At 38.8% G+C, this 22692-nt stretch overlaps 1 protein-coding gene across 20 annotated transcripts in view; it reads left to right on the forward strand.

Moving 5' to 3' along the window:
• Positions 1 to 22692, forward strand: part of BLM (BLM RecQ like helicase) — a 105994-nt gene that overhangs the window by 27544 nt on the left and 55758 nt on the right. For 19 of the 20 annotated variants that reach the window (XR_003429263.1, XR_003429269.1, XR_003429271.1 and 16 more), the window contains exons 5-12: positions 2725 to 2846; positions 6196 to 6328; positions 6974 to 7677; positions 9450 to 9641; positions 11055 to 11173; positions 12120 to 12233; positions 14867 to 14965; positions 15176 to 15324. Coding sequence is in view for 1 of the 20 variants with exons in the window: in XM_027089389.1 (XP_026945190.1) it covers positions 2725 to 2846; positions 6196 to 6328; positions 6974 to 7677; positions 9450 to 9641; positions 11055 to 11173; positions 12120 to 12233; positions 14867 to 14965; positions 15176 to 15324 (1632 nt within the window). In the remaining 19 variants the exon portion in view is untranslated. Of the gene's footprint in view, positions 1 to 2724; positions 2847 to 6195; positions 6329 to 6973; positions 7678 to 9449; positions 9642 to 11054; positions 11174 to 12119; positions 12234 to 14866; positions 14966 to 15175; positions 15325 to 18555; positions 18630 to 22692 lie in introns of those variants that run through there. The other variant, XM_027089391.1, reaches the window with a different exon arrangement.

Consider the following 22692-nt stretch of genomic DNA (forward strand, 5'->3'; position numbering starts at 1 on the left):
GCTTCTGCACAATTTATTTTGTATCCAAATGAAAGCATCAAGAAGTCCCTATTTATTTACATTTTATTTAATTGTTGGTATTCTAAAGCTGTAAAGTTCCATTATGATTCATTACATGGGACCTCTAAACAATTTTATGTAATTGATCTTGGCATGTGGAATATAGTCCTAAAGATACTGTATTTCCAATCTCATGTATCTGAAATGACCCAAAACTAACACCTTATTTGTGAAGTGGCTTAGTATGTAATGTGTTCTTTTTCGTCTTTTTTGTTTTTACTTTTTAAAAAATCCAAATAGAATTGATCATTGTATTTGTCATTCACTGAATTTTGGTAAATTAGTGACATGATTGTGGTTAAGTGGTAGTATTATGGGAAAAATAGAGTCCACATAGTTCATTATAGTTCATTAATAGCTGAAAATATTAATAGTCTTTGTTACCTCCATCCTCACCCCAGTCTAAATCACAGTTCAGTTGAGTGGTCTGGTATATACTCTGCTGTTAACCATATTTTGATGAGAAACAAATCCCTCTAGTATATCACCTGAAGGCAGGAAGGAGGTGTTTGCCTGCATAACCTAGTTTTCTCTAGGTTTTTGTTTTAACAGGTGGGTTGAGATGTTAAAGGAGGTGGGAAAGGTTGAAGCATGATTGCTGTTAGACAACAAAACAGAAAAACTGTAAGAGCTCCCCTCTTTCACCTCCCAGTAGAAATTGAGACAGAATTGTAGGGAAAAAACTGAGCAACAGTTCATATAGCATTCATCAGCATTCTCTTTTAACAGGAGCAGCAATTGAGGCCTAAGGAGGAGCAGGGGATTGTCTGGGGTGATAATTAACGGCAAATGGACTAAGATCCAGTGTAGGGTTATTTTCTGGGCCATACCATTCCCTGTTGACTGCCTGGCTTTTTTCTTTGTTTATTAAAAAAGTGTGTATTGCACAGATAATATTGTAACCACATTAACAGGATACTTACTGGTAGTCTTACAGTCCAACAAACCGAACATTTTCTGTATCCACATTAAGTTTTTTTGTTTTTTTTTAATTGAAGTCTAGTTGATTTACAATATTGTGTTAGTTTCAGGTATACAGCATAGTGATTCAGTTTTGTTTTGTTTTGTTTTCAATTATATTCCATTATAGGTTGTTACAAGACATTGAGTATAATGCTCTGTGCTATACAGTAAATCCTTATTCCTTATCTATTTTGTTTCTGTTCTCCTAATTTGTTCCTCCCCCGTTCCCTAGCCACATTGTTTTGTTTCTTCTCTACATGTGTATATGATTTTTACATTGCCATAATCAACATGTAGCTATAATTTTTCAATCTGCTTTTCTTTTAACATTATTTTTAAAACATTTTACATATTGCTACATAGTCATTATTTTTATTCCTTTTAATGGCTACATAATTTAATGAATTTTCATACCATAATTTATTTTACCTAGATCTTCAGCAGTTGGAAAATGGTTGTTTCCAAGGTAAATTCTCTCTATATTTTTCCATTACAACCTAGTATACATATTTGTATACATTATAAAACTAAAACAGAATTTTCACAAATGATACTGTATGTGCAGTGCACACAAATTTTCTGTTATATTTTATTTCATTTTAATGTGCTGGTTGTGACTTCTGAATTAATTTCAGAGGTGTAATGGTCAGGTAATGTATGACAGAAAAGAGAACATGTTTCTGTAACTCCTGTATTCCTAAACCTCTTTAGCTGGGCCTCAAAATCCTCCATCTTCAGACCCCAAATTACCTTTACAGCTTTATCTCCAGTAATGCTCTTACAGTAACCCTAAGCTCAGTAGCCTAATGAGACTTATAACATAGTTATTCATCATTCTTTGATTTAGTTAGAAGATTGCATTCCAAAATCCTTCTTTAGAAAAGTACAGTTGATTCCTGAATATTGAGTAAATAGAATTGTCTTTTTTATCTCTCCTTTGTAAGCTGTCACTTTTCCATACCCATCATTCAAGGTTTCCTCAAATCCTACTTTCTTGGCAAAGCCTTCTCAAGTTCCAGAAAGTGTTATCTTTCTTTGGATTGCCATAGTACCCTCTCTTTAATACTCCTTTAGGACTATTTATTTTGTTACTTTTAAAAAGTATTTTTTATATCCAATCAGACTGACCATGTTTATATGTGTTAATATTGGGGCCAGGGTCTTCCCTGGTGGCAAAGTGGTTAAGAATCTACCTGCCAATGCGGGGCACACGGGTTTGATCCCTGGTCCGGGAAGATCCCACCTGCCACGGAGCAGCTGAGCCCGTGCACCACAACTACTGAACCTGTGCTCTAGAGCCTGTGAGCTACAATTATTGAGTCCACATACCAAAACTACTGAAACCCACGCGCCTAGAGCCCGTGCTCTGCCACAAAAGAAGCCACCACAATGAGAAGCCCGCGCACTGCAACAAAGAGCAGCCCCTGCTAGCCACAATAGAGAGGGCCTGCGCACAGCAACGAAGACCCAATGCAGCCAGAAATAAATTATTAATTAATTAATTAATTAAAAATAATATTGGGGCCAAAAGATGGAAAACTTTGAGTGCCAGCTAAAGAGGTTTTAGAATAGAGGAGACAGAAAGACATGTTCCTCTTTTCTGTCACATAGCATCTGACCAGTTGTGGAAAATATTAGAGGAAAAAGTATGCATTTGGTCTAGTCTGTACTGTGATCAGTTTAATATTTTTTAATTTGTAGTGTGTTGAAGGATCTTGACACCTCTGACAGCAAGGATGGTCTTAGCATATCAGAAGACTTGTCAAAATCTGAGAAAATGACTACAAAGCAGCCTAATCAAGAAACCAGCACAAGCTATGATGGTACAAAAGTGTTTGGGACATAACACATATTGTAACTGCTTACTTATGAAAACAAAATAAGATTGTATTCTTAACCTGTGACGGTATAGTACACGATGGTGAGCTCAGTTCCTTTTCCTGTAACAGTGAATCATCCATAATAACCAACCACCATGGGTTAACCATTGTTGCTCGAACAGCTCAGAAACCGAGAAACTTGTTTTCTCACAAGGTGACTTTCTAACAAGTAACGTTTTCAAAATAGACAATGAATTATTTCTCTTACTGAACCAAAATTTTGCCTTCCTGTAACTTTAATCTTTGTGAGATAAGTCTGAAGCGCCTAGCGCTAAATAATGTTAGATCTTTTACCTCTTCTTTATAGGTACTGGTTTCTAGACCTTTCATCCTCCTGGTTCTCTGGGTTTGATTCTTGGTGTCCGCTTGAAGTTTAATACTTTTTGTTTGTTTGATTTGTCTCTAATTCATTTTTAACTTTTCTATTAAATATCTGGTATAAATAATCCAGTAGCACTACAAGGCTTTGAAAAACAGCTGTCTCCTTTCCCACTCCTGATTCCTACTTCCCAGAGGCTTTTTTAGGCTAGAGATTTGTGTCCTTCTATTCTGAAATTTTTTCTGGTATCATTCCTTTTTATTTTGTTTTTTCTTTTCTCTTTCACTCTTCTTGGAACTTTAATTATTGGGCTATTAGACGTCCATTAATTAACTTTTCTATTTTTCATCTCTTGCCTTTTTGCTTTCTGGGAGATTTCCTCAATTTTTAAATTAACTCTTTGATGGAATTTTTCATTTTCATCAAATTAATTTCCAAGAGCTGTGTTGTATTCTCTGAGTATTTCTGTAACGTTTTCTATCCTTGTTTGATGGGTGCTGTACTTATGGGGGGGGTGTGTGCAGGCACACGCACATGTGTAGCGATCTCTGTGTGTTGTTCCTGTTTCCTCTGAATTTCTTTTTGTTTATTTTGGTCTCTGAGTTTATTGTTAGAGATGTTCCTGAAAAACCTGATGTTGTAGGCACTCTTCTAAGTGCCTTAATATTAACTAATTTAATCCTCACAGTGATCCTTTAAGGTGGTTTCTGTTATCCTGTTTTACAAATAAGGAAACCCAGGTACAGGAGAGTTAAATAATTACTCATGGTCATAGAGTTAGACAGCAGCAGAGCTAGGATTTGAACCCAGCAGTCTTAAGGCTCTTGAGTTTACATTGATAGCCACTGCAGTATACTGTTTCTGCCTCATTAAGTTTCACTGGTTAAAATGGTTAGTGAGGACGAGAGCAAGGACAGAGTCCCACAGAATGTCATTAGCGGCCTCCCTCTCAGCTGACATCAGTCCCTTCATCACCACTTCTTGTTCATCTTGTTACACGTCTGCCTTCAGACTGTTTCTCTCCCTTGTCCACGGGGATGCAAAAGACTCAGTCATATGACTCTAGAAGTTCAAGGTCTGAGGCAGCAAGAGGGAACAGGTGGGACATTGGCTCTAGAGTGATGCAGACCTAGTATACAAGCCTGCCTCTTCCCACTCCTGGCTGGGTGACTATGCCTAATTAATTAACCTTCTTTGGACCTCAGTTTCTTCTTCTGTTAAATGAGGAAAATAGTGCCTGCCTTGCCCAGTAGTTGTCAGAATTCAAGGTAAAGTGCCCAGCATACTGTAGGCCTTCAATAAATGGTAGCTGTCATTATCTGCTAGTCTAGTAATCCTTTCAAAGAAGGAAATACGTTGAGATGGCTGGTTTATTTTTATGAACTCTTGCTAACTCTATAATTGTTTCCTTTTTTTCTTAGAGCTCACAAAGCAGCCATTTGATAACATGTTCTGGAATTTTGCCTTGAATTAACTTTAAGATCACCAGCCTGAAGCTTTTGGCGTCCCTTTAGAATTTTTTTGAAAATTAAAACAATATTTGCCTGTCTTCACTCTTCCATCACCTCTCCTATTCACTAGATGCCGCATGCATCAGTGACATTTTCTTTGCAGGTTTCCTTTGTACTCTGAGGTGTAATCTGTCTAGACGAAGACTTGAGCTCCTTTCCAATAGCTGTATTTCTCTGAGCCTGTCTTGGTTTTCATTTCCTTTGGACTGTTGTTTATGCTCCTCTCTCCAATCCAGTGCCCATTCTCCTTGCAGAGAAAACAGATGTGAAACAGGAACCCAGCAAGTCCACTTTTACCATTTCATACTTCATGACCCTATTTACATCAGCCAAAACTAGTAAAAGTCCACACCCCCAGGTCATTTTCACACAGACGCATGCGTCCCATCGTCTGTGTTCTGTCCCCACCACCACCCGTGTCTGTCCTCTCTTCCTCTCCTTCCAGCCCCTTAGACCCTTCAACCAGCTGCCCTCGGTCAACAATTTCCCAGTAGCGTCATTCTCTTCTCTGATTGTCTTCTGAGAATACTGTTGCCTCTGCAGCCCACCTAAACTGTTTATTTCTCCTGCATACCTTAGGCCCCAGAGGTAGGTAGGCATCTTCCTTGCTTCCCATTGCTACCCTAACCCATTTTTTTTTTCTTTCCGTCATATAAAGCCACCCCTCCTTTGACATTATTTCTTAGTTACATAGCTGAAATTTAAAAGTGTGAAGTGGGCTGGCCAGATTCAGATGTCCAGACATTGTTATCAGGAATTTCTCTCTTTCACACCTGCCTTCTCTCTCTTCTCTTTCATCCCACCTCTCCATCTCAATCTCCCATTTCCTTCCATCTCTGTTTTCTGCTTTTCCTTGTGTTGGTCTTATTTTCAAGCTTGTGTTTTTCTCCGTGGTGGCAGAGATGGCCACCAGCAGCCTGTCCAACTTGTTAATGAGAGAGGTCCTCTTTTCCAGTCAGTCGAAAAACTCTTAGATCTCATTCTCATTGAGCTGCCTTACATCAGATGCCCACTGAGGACGTGGGAGTGGGGATGGGAGTAGTCTCCAAAAAGAAAGTCCAAGTGCTGTACTGTTAGGAAACACTGGTTGGCAGGCAAACCAGAGCAACAGGTGAGGTTCTTACCTGTCCACACTTTATAATGTACTTTGTATGGGCATGGTGAGATTTACACCTGAAGTTAGTAAAACATCATGAACTTTTGTATCTTACAACAACTTTGGTTACCCTAAGAGAAATAATAAGAATTAACATGAAATGAAAGGATAGCATAGTTATGAGCTCTTATGATCTAGAATAGAGACAGTATGACTTCAAATTATTTCATAGGCAGATAATGGGAGAATATATGGTTGTTTCTAATCTCGTTTGTAAACTACTTCAAGTTTTACATGCATGGCTTTCAAATTGTTAAGTCTTTTTTGTTGTTGACAAAAAATATTAACAACATAAATACTTTATAGCTAGACAGATAAGTTTACAGCAGCAACTTATTCGTGTGATGGACCATATCTGTGAATTAGTTGACACTATTCCTGATGACAAGCTGAAAACTTTGGATTGTGGGAACAAACTGCTCCAGCAGCGGGACATAAGGTATCGATTTTTCTCCTTCTGGAATATATCTGATTGCCTTTCCAACACTACTGTAAGTCACAAATGTATGGGGCAAGATTTCCAGGCATTCTGGCCAAGAAATTGAATAAGATAATTATCACTTTGTCTTTTTTTTTTTTTTAATTGGAATGTAGTTGATTTACAATGTTGTGTTGGTTTCAGGTATACAAAAAAAGTGATTCAGCTATACATGTACATATATCTATTCTTTTTCAGATTCTTTTCCCATATTGGTTATTACAGAGTATTGAGTAGAGTTTCCTGTGCTATACACTGTGTCTTAAATTTATTACTTTTTCAAATGAGGGCTACCTGCGCCGCGGTGGCTACCGCCAGCAGCAGTCTCAGATGGCCTACTGATTGCTTGACTTCAGTCCCCAGTGCCCTAAACCATTCAACATTTAGGTCCAGCCACACCCCAGTCATTAAAAGTCTCTTTAAAGTTGCTGCAAAAAACAACAACACAACAACAACTGTTCCTTTAGCATTTGTATTCAAATTTTTAAGGTTGGAAGAAAGAGGATATATTTTGCCACAATCTGGCATGAAAACTAAAGATAAACTTGTGTGCCTACCATAGCTGACTACTTATAATTAATTTGATGTTCTGTGCTCTCTCTTCAGAAGGAAACTCCTGGCTGAAGCAGATTTTAATACGAGTGATGCCAGTGTTCTTGGCTCATTGTGGAGATGCAGGCCTGATTCACTTGGTAGCTCTGTGAAGGATACGGCATCTGTTTCCCCACCTTGTGCATTTCCAAAGGGTGATTCCTGTCCTACAGGGAATTCTGTTAAGGAGTTCACTTTTCCAAACCTTCCCTCAAATTCCATTTCTACTGGGGAGTGTTTACTGACTCCTACCCCAGGAAAGACAGGATTCTCAGCCACCACCAAGAATCTCTTTGAAAGACCGTTATTCAATTCCCATTTACAGGAGTCCTTTGTAAGTAGCAACTGGGCTGAAACACCAAGGGTTGAAAAAAGAAATGAAAGCTCTTATTTCCCAGGAAATGTTCTCACAAGCACTGCTGTGAAAGATCAGAATAAACACACTACCTCTATGAATGACTTGGAAAGAGAAATCCAGGCGTCCTGTGATATTGACAGTTTTGACATAGATGACTTTGATGATGATGATGATGACTGGGAAAATGTGATGCATAATTTAGCAGCCAGCAAGTCTTCCACAGCTGCCTATCAACCTATTAAGGAAGGTTGGCCCGTTAAATCAGTATCAGAAAGAATTTCTTCTTCAGCCAAGACAGACTGTCTTCTGGCATCTACTGCTCAGAATAAAAACTTCTCAGAGTCAATTCAGAATTACACTGGTAAGTTTAAAATAAATTGAATGCTTATATTTTATATGAAAACAAAACTGTCCAAAATAGGAATCGTATAAGAAAAACCATAGCAAATCATCATGGCCTGAAAACAACATTGTTTCTATGCAAATTTCTGCTGATAATATGAATTACAAATCACAATTTCAAAAGCAAGTTGCTCTTTTGTCTCTGTAGCAGCTGTAGTTTTATAAAATGTGTAATTATAACCTATTGTAGTAAAACTCTAAAGTCATTACAAATGTGCTTTGCCTTTAAATTAACATTTTTCAGTCCCTAAAACAGTAAAGCTCATGAGGGCCAAGTTTTTAATGATTATGGGGGATGGATAAAAAGCAAAGCTGAATTTATGTTAAAATTGTAATTGTGTGTATTTTTAGAATTCTGGATTGATGAGAACTGATCAGTTTATAAAGTAGAAACATGTTTTATGTCTTCAAATATTAAAATTTAGGACAGCCTAAGAAAGATAAGAAGTCAGAAATTTCTTAAATCAGTCAAGTTATTTCTTTTGGTCTAGAATCATTTTAATTCATTCAGCAGATATTTATGGAGTGCCCACTGTGTGCCATGTTCTGTGCACAGGTCCTGGTAATAGATGAGTAATGAAGAGTTCCTGCCCTCTTGGAGCTCACAGTTTACTGAGAGAAGTTTTTGGAAGAGTGAAATTAGACGTTGTAAAGGCTGCAGAGAAAACCCAAAATTAATTTTAAAACCTTACATCGACCCTATAAAGTTATCAAAAAGTGGGTTTTTTTTAACTGAAACAAGTTTATACGTGTAAGTTTTTGTAAAGTACAGTCCTCCCTGTTTTTGCCATTGATGACTTAATGCCATGGAGGTTGTTCTTACAGTTCCTCTGTTGACCTTTAAAATAACCATTAATGGATTTATTTTTGTGTCATGTTTGGGCATGTCATACTTGGTGTTAGCAGTTATCTTTGCGGTGGTTGAGTGCCGGGGTTGATGTAACCGCCAGCACTGGCGTGAGCACCTCTTGTTCTCTGTGCGGAGCCAGAGTTGCAACAGCGAGGAGGCAGCATGGGGGTGGGCGTGAGAGACGCCATGGAAGAAGAACCAGAGGAAGTTGGGGTGATTCTGCGGTTTCAGACCCAGTGACTGGGAATACCGTGACACTGTTAACAGAAACAGGGAAGTCAGGAGGCAGGCAGATTTGGAGCAAAGCTGAGGAGGGCTGTTTTAAGGCTTGTTGAGCATGAAGTGTTGGGAAGTCGTTCAGGTAGAAATGTCTGGCGGACAGTTCGAGGTGCGTGCAGGACTGGAACTTAGGAGGGCATCCGTCAAGTCTTAAGAAAGAGATCTAGGCGTTGTGTGCACATCGGTGATGTTTAAGGTTATAGGACTAGGAAAATTCCAAAAAAAAAAACCAGTCTAAAAAACCCAGTCCCAAGTGTCCAAAAGATTCCCAAATTTAAGGGGCAAGTGGAGGAAATGGAGCCAGGAAAGGGAATTTAAAGCGAGTAGAAAACCCATGATTATCTTGAAGGTCAAGAGAGAAGGAGAGAATAAATAGTAGTGGTAGATGCTACAGAAAAGTCAAGGAAAGACTTGAATTTGGCCCTTAGGATGTCTCTGGTGGCTTTGACACTGGACAGCGAGGAAACCCTGATAAACAGGTAAAGAAGGATGTGCTGCAAGGAAACGTACACCAGTGATTATGCAGGGCAAAGGGTTAAAATGCTAAAACTGATTTGTTACAGTAATGCCCTGATTTCTCTTAACATTGATTATTTTCTTAGACAAGTCGGAGCAAAGTTTAGCATCCAGAGATCTGAAACACGAGCGTTTCCAAAGTCTTAATTTTCCTCATACGAAAGAAATGATGAAGATTTTTCATAAAAAATTTGGCCTGCATAATTTTAGAACTAATCAGCTAGAGGCGATCAATGCTGCACTACTTGGTGAAGACTGTTTTATCTTAATGCCCACTGGTATGTATTTTTAGATATGAATTGGCAGGAATCCATTGGCAGATGTTAAATGAAAGCCCTTTAATAAAAATAAAAAGAACCTACACAGTATTTCTATCATTTAGGGACCTCTAAACCTCCCATGCCATAGTTAGGAAAGAGTATCACCTCAATCCTCTATTCTAGTTGTTGATATGATAGCATTATTGCCCTTTAAGATTTTCAACTCAAAGCTCGTTGTGTTGAATTGATCTAGGATTTTCCTTTGGGAATTTTTCTTTTTTCTAGTCGAAATTAGCCTGGAACATGAGCCAAAAAGTTACTGTCAGAGACCACAACCATTTCTGGCAGTTTATCTGGTACAACCTAGTGTTGTATGGTGGTTAAAAATCATCAGCTTTGGAGCGATGCCCTAGGCTTAAAGCACAGTTCTGCCACTTATTAACAGTGTGGACTTGAGCAAGGCACTTCACTCCCTGAACCCCAGTCTCCTCGTGTGCGCAGTGGGGATAATACCAACGTGCCCACTTCACAGAATGTCTTGAGGATTAAGTGAAAAGCATTGAGTGTAGTTCTTTCTTGTCCTCAGTTTTGAAGAGATCCAGGACTTTTCATCATGCTATTAAAGTTTATAACAGCTGTTCAATGATTTATAGTCATCCAAATAAGAATATTAAATAAGCCATTAGGATAAGAGGCATGGGGACACTGTAAATCAACTATACTTCAATTTAAAAAAAAAAAGCAGCAGCAGCATAGGGAGTTTGGAGTTTCATTATTCACATGTAGTCTTCCCTCTGCCTTTTACTCACCTTTGTTGTGACCTTCGATCAGTTGTTGCCATCGTCATTAAATAATGTTGCCTGGGTATCCGAATTTTTTCAAGCTGATTTTAAATTTTAGACAGTGTTGGTTTGTTTAATCAGCAGTTCATACTTCATTAACTTGTTCAGTCTGTGTCTTCTGATTTGACTCCAATTTGGTACTCCAAAACTAAAGCTGGAGAGGACCCTGGCATTGATCTCGTCCAGAGGTTTGAGGCGTTGGTTCAATGCTAGAATTCTCGCCTCCCTCGTCCAGTGGTTTTCATGGCTTTCCATTATCCTCTAGGGTTTCAAGGGGGCATTTTTCAGGGTCTTTCTCAAGTAGACTTTTAAAGTAATTCTGTTGCATTTAAGTTTCCTGCCCTGATTCTTGCTTTTGCTATGATATGCACATACATAAGATTTCCCAAGAGATCATTTTTACACATTTAAATTGCCCAAGTATTTTGGCTCATTCAAATATGGCATATTTTGGCACCATGGAGAATATCACTTGGTGTCCTATTAGTTAATTACTTTAAATATTATATGTAATTTATATTGTAACTTTTGCCTTCATACTCTCAAAATAGAATCTGACAGATTTTTTTGTTGTTGTGATTTCTTTTAGGAGGTGGTAAAAGCTTGTGTTACCAGCTCCCTGCCTGTGTTTCTCCCGGGGTCACTATTGTCATTTCTCCCTTGAGATCACTTATAATAGATCAAGTCCAAAAGCTGACTTCCTTTGATGTAAGTTAAAACACTACCAATTATAATAAAAATGCTAATAAAAACATAATTTAAAAACAATTATATTTCAGTACTCTGGGTAACCTTTTTCATTAAATAGTTCATGGATTATAAGAATAAAGCACGGCAGTTATGTTAAGTTGTACATTTAAGAACAAGTCTTTGAGAATTCTGGTACAGGTAACCTTCTGGAATTCAGTCTGATTTTACTCTAGAAGAATGTATTTTGGTAAGAACTTTTAACCTGTATTTTACTGATGTAAATTTTTTTTTCTAATATGGAAGGATTTCTTTTTTTACTCCTGTCAGATCAGCTTAGTTCTCTCTCACTCCCTTAATATCTTAAAATGTATACACATGTGCATGCCCACACACATATGTCCTTTTTCCTCCTGGCTGAGGTTAAGAAAGTATATGAATACAGTCTATTAAATCCTACATACTGTGATCAAACAGAACTGTGTTCAGCTTTATGAACCACCACCCCTCAACAAGACCACTGGTTTGATTTTTCTTCCCAAGCATGTTTTAGTACAGTGATGGTAGCCATTGTTCAGCCATTCATGATGTTATGGTCCTTTCAGTGTTGGTATGCATTAAAACCCAAAAGATGCATTTACCTTAAAAAAAAAAATGTGGTCATACATTAGGACTGGAACCTTCTGGATGCTGAATTCATATTTATCTTACTTAGAGATATGAAAAGCTAAGGAAGTAAAGAAATGGGAAAAAGAAAAGAAAAGTAAACAATGGGAAGAATATTTGACTTATGGTTAACAAGGGTTTTTAAAAAATATGTACTGATTACTTTTTATTATGTTGAGATTCTCTTTCCTTTGACAGGTGTGATATGTGACTTGTAAAATATTTATGAAACCTACGGATAAATGTAATCTTGATCAGATTAATGGGTAAAATTTAAATTGTTTACTACTTTTATGCTTAGATTCCGGCTACATATCTGACAGGTGATAAGACTGACTCAGAAGCTACAAATATTTACCTCCAGTTATCAAAAAAAGACCCGATTATAAAACTTCTTTATGTTACTCCAGAGAAGGTTTGTATTTATATCATTATTTTAAAATACTATATTAAAGGTCTTTTAGAAAAACAACCCATTTCTCCCTACTGAGTAAGGAAAAACCCAGTCTTTCCCTTCTGTGTTTCTCTCCTTTACTACTCACATAGAATATTTCACTTCTAGTCACCAAATGTATGGAGGTTTTTCCTTATATCAAGTGGTTCTCTGTCAACTATCCAGAGATAGTGTCAGGTCCCACAGGTTAAGGGCTCAGTCCCACAAGATTCTTACCACTCTGCTTCAGGGGCCAATCCACAGGGTACTCGCAACTTCTGTCTGACTTGGCTACAAATCAGAGGTTCCCGTGACCTCCTCCTGCTTGAATTCAGTGACTTGCAAGAGCAGCTCACAGAACTCAGGGAGACACTTACTTACATTTACCAGTTTATTAAAGGCTATGGTAAAGGACACAGATAAACAGTCAGATGAAAAGATACACAGGGCAAGGTCTGGGAAGGTCCTGAGCACAGGAGCTTCTGTCCCTGTGGAGTTGGGGTGCATCAGCCTCCAGTACATGGATGTGTTTGCCAACCTAGAACCTCTCTGAACCCCATACTTTTGGGATTTAATGGAGGCTTCCTCACGTAGGCATGAACAATTATTGACTCCACTTCTAGACTGACTCCCTTCTCTGGTGGATGGGGGTAGGACCGAAAATTCCAAGTTTCTAATCATGGCTTGGTCTTTCTGGTGACCATCCCCCACCCAGGAGCCCACCCACAGTTGCCTCAAGAGAACAAAAGATGCTCCTAGTGCTCTTTTTTTTTTTCGCTGCATTGGGTCTTTGTTGTTGCGCGTGGGGTTTCTCTAGTTGCGGCGAGTGGGGGCTACTCTTTGTTGCCGTGCACTGGCTTCTCTTGTTACAGAGCATGGGCTCTAGAGCGCAGGCTCAGTAGTTGTGGCTCACGGGCTCAGTTGCTCCGTGGTACGTGGGATCTTCCCAGACCAGGGCTCGAACCTGTGTCCCCTGCATTGGCAGGCGGATTCTTAACCACTGCGCCACCGGGGGAGTCCTGCTCGTACTGCTTTATCACTTAAGAATTTAGAAGAGTTCCAGGAACCCTGTGCCCAGGAACTGGGAGCAGAGACCAGTGTATCTTTTCTATTATCTCATAAAAGTCCATTAGAATATGTATATTTTAAATTTTTTGACATAATTTCTGATGTACAGTTTAGTGCAAGAATTCCTGTATAACTTTCACAGGAAACCCCAAATGGTAGCATTTTACTGTAATTGCTCTATCATTCTTTCTCTCTTTTTCCCTCAAACATTTGAGAGTAAGTTGCAGACATATCCTTTTAACCCTAAATACTTCACTGTACATCTCCTAAAAACGAGGAATTTTCTTGCATAACCTCAGTACAGTTATCAAAATTAGAAAATATTCATTGATGCAGTACTATTACTTTATCTGTAAACCTTATTCCAGTTTCACCAGTTGTCCCAATAATATCCTTCCTAGCAAAAGAAAATCCTAGATTATGCATTGCATTCTGTCTTTCATGATTTTGACAGTTTTGAAGAGTGAAGGCCAGTTGTTTTGAGGACTGTCCCTCAGTTTATGTTTCCTCCTGATTGGATTTGTATTCGTCATTTTTGAGGGGAATATCACAGAAGTGGTGATATGTTCTCAGTGTATCCTATCAGGAGGCATTTGGTGTTGATTCATTCTATATTACTGGTGATGTTAGTTAACTTTGATCATTTGGTTAAGGTGTTGTTGTCTGCCAGACTTGCACTGAAAAATTACTCCTTTTTGTGATTATTAATTACAAAAATAAATTAATTTTTTTTTGTAATTGTAGGTATCCTGTTATGGAATACTCTTGAGACTATGTAAATATCCTATTACTCATCAGACTTTGACCCAAGAGTTTCCTCATCCATTGATGATTCCCCATCAGTTATTATTGTAGTGAGTGCCAAATGATGATTTTTTTCCAATTTAGTTGGCATTCTGCTGTAAGGACAGGCTTTTCCCTTTACCCACATATTTATTTGTATCAATATGAAATCATGGATTCTTAATTTATTCAGTAGGTTATAATCATTTACTGTTATGTATTTTGATGTTCTAATTGTCCTAGGTTTGGCCAGTGGGAAGGCTCCATCAGACTGGCTTCTGTGACCTTTTGACATGTCTATCAAGACATGGGTGCCAGAGATGGTCATTGCTACTGGCATGTCATTGCTTCCAGGCCCAGTTATGGACAGAGCTACAAAATATAAATATATGTACATATATATATGTATATATGTACATATATATGTATATATTTCCCCCAGACAACACACACACGTAACACACGTCTGTAACCCTGCTACCAGTGTAAACATGTGGTGGCTCCCAAATACACTGAGGAAGAAAAATTCTTTTAGAACCACTGACCTAATACAAAACTGTTTGCTAAATGTGGGTAAACATTCTAAAATGTCTCATTTGCTATTTCCTATTACTTCTAATTCTATTTGTAGATCGAAATCAGAACCAATTTTATGTGGAGGTTTTAATACAACTTAAGTCATAGTGGAACTTAAAGACAACCAAATCCTTAAGGTGATATGTTTAAATGTTTTAAAATGTCTGATTAATGCATTTCTGGTCTAGGTCTGTGCAAGTAACAGACTGATTTCTACTCTGGAGAATCTGTATGAGAGGAAGCTCTTGGCACGTTTTGTTATTGATGAAGCACATTGTGTCAGTCAGGTAAATACTGTTCTCTGTGTCTTGAGATAGCAATAGATTGTACTACCAACAGTATATATATTTTCAGAGCCAAGAGAAAAAGTATTGAGTGAATTATTCTGCTATTTCACTGAAGAATAAGGTGGTTCTTAATATAGTGAGCAGTCTTTGCTTTATATAAGGAAGATCCAAATAGTCTGAAAAGCAGTATTTTTTTTTTTTTCCAACTAGTGGGGACATGATTTTCGTCCAGATTACAAAAGAATGAATATGCTTCGCCAGAAGTTTCCCTCTGTTCCAGTGATGGCTCTTACTGCCACAGCTAATCCCAGGGTACAGAAGGACATCCTCACTCAGCTGAAGATTCTTAGACCTCAGGTGTAAGTTGTCGAAAGTTATTAATTTTGAAACCCTGGGGCAGTGGTTCCCAGATTGCTGCACATTAGAATCATCTATGGAGTCTTAAAAATCCCAATGCCCAGGTTGTACCCAATGCCAATTATATCAGAATTTGGGGGGCTGGGAGCCAGTATGGTTTTTGTTTTTTGTTTTTTGTTTTTTCAGCTGCATTGGGTCTTCGTTGCTGCGCGCAGGCTTTCTCTGGTTGCGGCAAGTGGGGGTACTCTTTGTTGTGGTGCATGGGCTTCTCATTGCAGTGGCTTCTCTTGTTGCAGAGCACGGGCTCTAGGCATGCCAGCTTCAATAGTTGTGGAGCGTGGGCTCAGTAGTTGTGGCTCGCGGGCTCTAGAGCTCAGGCTCAGTAGTTGTGGCGCACAGGCTTATTTGCTCCATGGCATGTGGGATCTTCCCGGACCAGGGCTGAAACCGGTGTCCCTTGCATTGGCAGGCGGATTCTTTTTTTTTTTTTTTTTTTTTTTTTTTTTTTGCGGTATGCGGGCCTCTCACTGCTGCGGCCTCTCCCGTTGCGGAGTACAGGCTCCGGACGCGCAGGCCCAGCGGCTATGGCCCACGGGCCCAGCCACTCCGCGGCACGTGGGATCCTCCCGGACCGGGGCACGAACCTGTGTCCCCCGCTTCGGCAGGCGGACTCTCAACCACTGCGCCACCAGGGAAGCCCTGGCAGGTGGATTCTTAACCACTGCGCCACCAGGGAAGCCCCAGAATGCAAAATTTTTATTTTAATCTTACTTGCAGAGGAGTGTTTGTATAAAATTTGGGGGAAAAAGATATTTTCTTCCATAATTGATTTACATTACAACATTATATTTAAGGTGTCTTCAGGTTCTAGTGAAGAACCCACATGCTAGAAATTTGCTTCTACAAGTACTCCATTGATCTATAAAAGCTTTTATTTATTTATTTTTTGCGGTACGCTGGCCTCTCACTGTTGTGGCCTCTCCCGTTGCGGAGCACAGGCTCTGGACGCGCAGGCTCAGCGGCCATGGTTCACGGGCCCAGCCGCTCCGCGGCATGTGGGATCTTCCCAGACCGGGGCATGAACCTGTGTCCCCTGCATCGGCAGGCGGACCCTCAACCACTGCGCCACCAGGGAAGCCCGCAATCTACTATTCTTTTAGACTAGTAATATTAATTGCCAAATGCCCATAGTTAAAAGAAGTGATATAAATTCAATTCACCTTTTGAATAACCTTTTGAAAGTGTAGAATTTGTCATTTTTGTTTGAGTAAACATTGCACATACAGGTTTAATATCTTTTCCTAGTAATGTGCGGGGGAGGTCTGCTTGGAAAAGTAATAGACTGTACATTTCCTGAGTCTAGCATGTGGTGCCCTGTGCATATTTGGCACTCAGTAAGAATGAATAAATGAAATATATGGAGGAACTTTGGTAAATGTGGGTAAAATATGAAAATTTGGGCAGGTCTATTGACTCCTTAATATATTTGGTACTTCTATATTTGGGAGAATTTAAATCCCTGAGTGGAAGTAAAAGATTTTAACAAACACTTTCTGTTACATTTTTTTCCTGATCTTCTTTTCTGCCCATAGGCCTCTTGTTTGGATTACATTTCCCAACTGCTGCTATGTCATGGCCCTGGTGAAGGCATGTGTCCCTAGGGTTGAAGCCATGGCCCCCATGCTTCTCTCCTACTGCCAGTCTGTGATAGTATTCTTCATCTTTGGGAAATATGAGGATGGAAATAAGTAAAATGGATTGACTTTATTCCTTTTCCTTAGGGCCTTAAAATACAAACTGAGAAAGAGAAAAGAGATAGACATTTAGACAGTAAATACAACAATAATACTATAATACCACAATAATAGCTAACACTTACGTATCTAGCCTATACAATGTGCCAGGCACTGTTCTTGGCATTTTATGTGTATTGACTCATTTATCCACACAAAAGTCTTATGAGGTCAGTGCTCCTATTTCCCTCACTTTATGGATGAGGAAACTGAAACACAAAGAAATTAAACAGCTTAAACAAAGTCATACACCTAGCAAGTATTGGAGTGAGGACTTAAACCCAAACAGTCTGCTTTCAGAACCCTTTAAATACTGTACCAAATGCAGAATGAAGTAAGTGGTGATTAGAGATGTAAATTGACTGCTGGAACTTGGAAGGCAAGATTGACTAACCCAAAGTAACAACTAACGGTTACGAGGAGGGTCAGGTAGGGTTTTATAAAGGAAGTGGACTTTGTAGGAACAGTGGTCTTTTTAAAGTTTTAAACGGCTGTACTGAGATATAAATTACATACCTTAAAATTCGCCTATTTAAAGTATGCAGTTCTATGGGTTGATGTTTTGCTTTATTTTTCATTTATTCACAGGGCTGTGCAACCCCACCACTACCTAATTTTAGAACATTTTTGTCTCACTTAAAAGAAACTCCATACCCATTAGCAGTCAATTCCCACTATTCCCTATTGCCCCAACTCTAGGCAATCACTAATTACTTTCTGTGTCCATAGATTTTTGCCTATTCTGGACATTTCATGTAAATAGAATCATATATTATGTGGCCTTTTGTGACTGGCCTCTTTCACTTAACATAACATTTTCAAGGTCCATCCATGTTGTAACACATATTGGTATTTCATCCTTTTTTTATTGTATGTATATTCTGTTTTATTTATCCATTCATCATGTAATGGATATTTGAGTTGCTTCCATTCTTTGGCTGTTATTAATAATGCTTCTGTGAGCATTTGTATACAAATTGTCATGTGGATGTAAGTTTTTATTTCTCTTAGGCATATACCTAGGAGTAGAATTGTTGGGTCATATGGTAACTCTACATTTAATCTTTTAAAGAGCTTCCCGATTATTTTCCAAAGCAGCTGCACCATTTCACCTTCTGTAGTATATGAGGGTTGCAATTTCTCCACATCCACACCAACACTTGTTACTGTATCTTTTTGATTATACTCATCCTAGTGGGTATGAAGTGGAAGGTGAATGGCATTTTAACAGGGGAAGAGTGAGAATTCAGGGCTGCAGTTTCTGGCATGAAATTACAGGTCAGGCCCAAGGAATGGTGGATAATCCATTGGATAAGAAGAGAAATATAAAGGGATGACCCTAGAAAGGTGGCTTGAGGCCAGATCTGGAGGGTCTTGCATATCATGATGGTAAAGTGTTTGGACTTTCTTATGTAGGCATTTTGACCTGGGAAGTGGCTTGATCTGAACTGTATGGTTGAATGATAATCCTGGCAGTGGAACAGAAGATGGAATGGAGGAACAAGAGATTAGAGGTAGGGTGGCCCTTTAGGAACCCAGTTGTAGCCATCTAGGAGAGAGATTGGCAACACCAGAAATGGAAGGAGGGGACAGAATCCAGAGAGAAAGCAGAGTTGAATCAACGAGACTTAAAAGAATTTTGGAAAACTGTACCACTTGTACATTTCTAAACCTGACACCTAAAATTTTTCAACATGACTTTTTTTGTTGTTTTGTTTTGGTTTTTTGAGGGAGTTCCCCAACCAGGGATTGAACCCAGCCCCTCGGCAGTGAAAGCATGGAGTCCTAACCGCTGAACCACCAGGGAATTCCTCAACATGAGTTTAAATAAAGAGAACAGTGGTCTGTTGTAAATAACATTTTTAAACAGAATTGTTACTTAGCTCTTTTAAATGTATCCAGTAGACTATAAACATAATATAGCAATTCTGTACCTACTATCTCCCACTTATAGAAGACATAATAAAAATTTTAACTCTTTAACAGGTTTTTTAATTTCCCCTTTTCTTTTCAAACTCATATATCTCTTTCAGTTTCCCTACAGAATTTTATCCTAATTTTATCCTATTTTTATGCATGAAGCCTGTTGCTTACTGTCATATTTACCTGCAAGAAAAAAATATATATAAATTATTTTTAAATTTCCTATACCAAAATTTTTGTCCTAATTGAATTATATATAATCATTAGTAGTACCTGACTGATCAGAATAGCTTAAATATTTTTGAAAATAATTCTTAAGTATAAATTTTGATGGGGAATGTGTAACTTAATGAGATAGGACTTTTTCCCAGTTAGTACATATATCTATGGATAAATCAAGTCTGTTCATATTTCTTATTTTTATAGGTATATTTTATAGCATTGAGAAATGTTGCTCACATAAACATGTGGATAGGAATGGAAAACATTTTATTACAGTATTAACGCTCAATTATTCGAATTCCTTCTGATATAAATGCCAAAATATGATCTGTCATCAAAAAATATTTTTAATGATCTGTCAGCTGACATCTCAATTGAGTCCTGCAAATATTGTGAAAAGCGAAGAATTGAAAACCATCTGACTGACAAAATAAGTCAGATCATTAGTTACTTTACTTTTTCTGGGAAATATACCCTAAAAAAAATGCTTTACCAAAACTTTTCTAATGACTATTAAGTATTTGTGTTACTCTTTCAGTCAGGTGAATCTTGTGTCCAGTATATTTGAAGGAGTTGGGGAAATCAAAATACTATTAGTTTCAGTACACCTTTCCTAGTATATTTTTGACATATATTTTTAATCAGGTGATATGCTTGTCTTTTTTTAAAATAATTTTCTTTATACCAGTCCCTCAAAGAGCTTATATGTCTTCTCTGCTGTGTGCAGGGACTCTTAATATGCTTTCCTAGTCCTCAACTTTTTTTTTTTTTTTTTAATATTTATTCCTTTTATTTTTGGCTGCGTCGTTCTTAGTTTCTTTTACTTGGATCTTCGTTGCGGCATGCTGGATCCTCCGCTGCAGTGAGCGGGCTCATCATTGCAGGGTGCGGGCTTCTCTCCAGTTGTGACACATGGGCTCAGTAGTTGTGGCACACAGGCTCCAGGACGTGTGGGCTCTGTATTTGTGGCACATGGGCTCTCTAGTTGTGACCCGCGTGCTCAGTAGTTGTAGCATGTGGGTTTAGTTGCCCGGCAGCATGTGGGATCTTAGTTCCCCAACCAGGGATCGAACCCGCATCCCCTGCATTGGAAGGCGGATTCTTAACCACGAGACCACCAGGGAAGTCCCTGATATGCTTTTAAATAATAGTTTTGTCAAAACTATTCAAACAGTGGCACATGACTACCATATAACCTAACTGGCAAAGCCAGTTGTCATTGCCAAACCAATTGGCCAAACTTATTTTCTTACATATAAAAAAAAATTCTTTGTTTTTCAGTTCACATAAACTACTTAGTGCATATCCTCATGACAGTGCCTCAGTTCCAAGAGCAACAAGAGCTGAGTGCAAATTGATTCCATTTCCTGACACATCACTTAAAATGACATGAATTTGACACCCTGGACCTGATAATATTTACCATTTTAATGGCAACATCAGTACTCCCTTTGTGAAGATATTTTGGAATCCAAAGCTTTTTTAGAAAAGAAAATATTGGGATATAATTGACACACCACAAAATTCACCCATTTAAAGGTTAGAATTTAGTGCGTTTGTTTGTATTTTCAGAGTTGTGCAACCATCCCCCGAATCTAAGTTTAGAACATTTTCATCACCCCAAAAAGAAACCTGGTACTCAGCAGTCACTCCCCATTCTCTCCTCATTTGTGCCCGTCTTCTTTCACTTAACCTGTGTTCAAGGGTCATCCGTGTTGTAACACATATCAGAACTTCATTCCTTTTTATGGCTGAATAATCTTCCATTGAATAGGCATTCCACATTTTATTTATCCATTCATCAATTGATGTGAACTCTCCCTAACTAGAATATCTGTTAATTCCAAACATCCATTTTCCAACAGGCCAAGTAAGATATGTTATATGTAATGACCTCTAAGAGACTGTTAACTTTCTCATTATAACACATTGTGTGAATACAGTGGACCCTTGAGCAACATGGGTTTGAACTGCATATGAACATTCACAAACATTCACAAAAAGGTTTTGTGTGTACCTGTATTTTCATTTCTCTTGGGTATATACCCCGGAGTGGAATTCTTGGGTCGTATGGTGACTATTTTTAACCTTTTGAGGACTGTTTTAACCTTTTGCCAGACTGTTTCCCAAAGTGGCTGCACCATTTTACATTCCCGCCGGTGGTATAGTGGGTTCTGATTCCACCAGCACTTGCTGTTGTCTCTCTTTTTTTGACCCAAAACTTTTTTTTTTTAATGTATAAAACATGGTTCTGAAATTAAAGTGTAATTTGTAGGGAAGAGCAGTAAAGCCATTCTTGTGTATAATCATTTCAGCATTCCTATTGGTAGGGAGACAGACACATGCACCATTCCCAACTTAAGCCCAAATCATATCAAATAAGTTTCAAGAATATCTACATCATTTGTATTCCTGGGCAATTCTTTTTATGCCTTAATTTTATCAGGACTGCAGTTTCCTTTGCTGTGGCAGTGATTGTAAATAACAGAACAATCAGAAGAGTCTATGGGCGGGCTTCCCTGGTGGCACAGTGGTTGAGAGTCTGCCTGCCGATGCAGGGGACACGGGTTCGTGCCCCAGTCCGGGAAGATCCCACATGCCGCGGAGCGGCTGGGCCCGTGAGCCATGGCCGCTGAGCCTGCGTGTCCGGAGCCTGTGCTCCGCAACGGGAGAGGCCACAACAGTGAGAGGCCCGCGTACCGCAAAAAAAAAAAAAAAGAGTCTATGGGCATATCAAGTCCTTTATTTACCGTCTTTTTTGCCACAATCTGCTACACATTCTTCTGCCATTTCAAGCACTAAAAGATCTCTAAGTGTTTTGTACATAGAAATGATATCTTTTTTTTTAATGGATATTCTTCAGCATTTTTTAAACATTTTATTTATTTATTTTTGGCTGCGTTGGGTCTTCATTGCTGCGCGTGGGCTCTCTGTAGTTGCAGCGAGCGGGGGCTACTCTTTGTTGTGGTACACGGGGTTCTCACTGCAGTAGCTTCTCTTGTTGCGGAGCATGGGCTCTAGGCGTGCAGGCTTCAGTAGTTGTGGCACATGGGCTCAGTAGTTGTGGCTCGCAGGCTCTAGAGTGCAGGCTCAGTAGTTGTGGTGTGTGGGCTTAGTTGCTCCACGGCATGTGGGATCTTCCCGGACCAGTACTTGAACCCGTGTTCCCTGCATTGGCAGGTGGATTCTTAACCACTGCACCACCAGGGAAACCCTAAATGATACCTTAAGAGGGATGGTTTCAAAGTATTGTTCAACAGTAGTCTCACAAGACCCTCAGAGTAATGCGTTTTATGACAATTGGAATGAAAGAAGCAACTTCATAAAGTGAGAATCATCTTCTCTCCCACCACCTTACTCTCAGTATATCTGAAATCAGAACACCCCAATAAAGGCCAAAATACTTTATTCCTGATGTTATACTTTACTCTT

The sequence above is a fragment of the Aethalodelphis obliquidens genome, unplaced genomic scaffold (assembly GCF_003676395.1).
Source record: "Aethalodelphis obliquidens isolate GAN/ISIS:26980383/991018 unplaced genomic scaffold, ASM367639v1 scaffold65, whole genome shotgun sequence".
Lineage (NCBI taxonomy): Eukaryota > Metazoa > Chordata > Mammalia > Artiodactyla > Delphinidae > Aethalodelphis > Aethalodelphis obliquidens.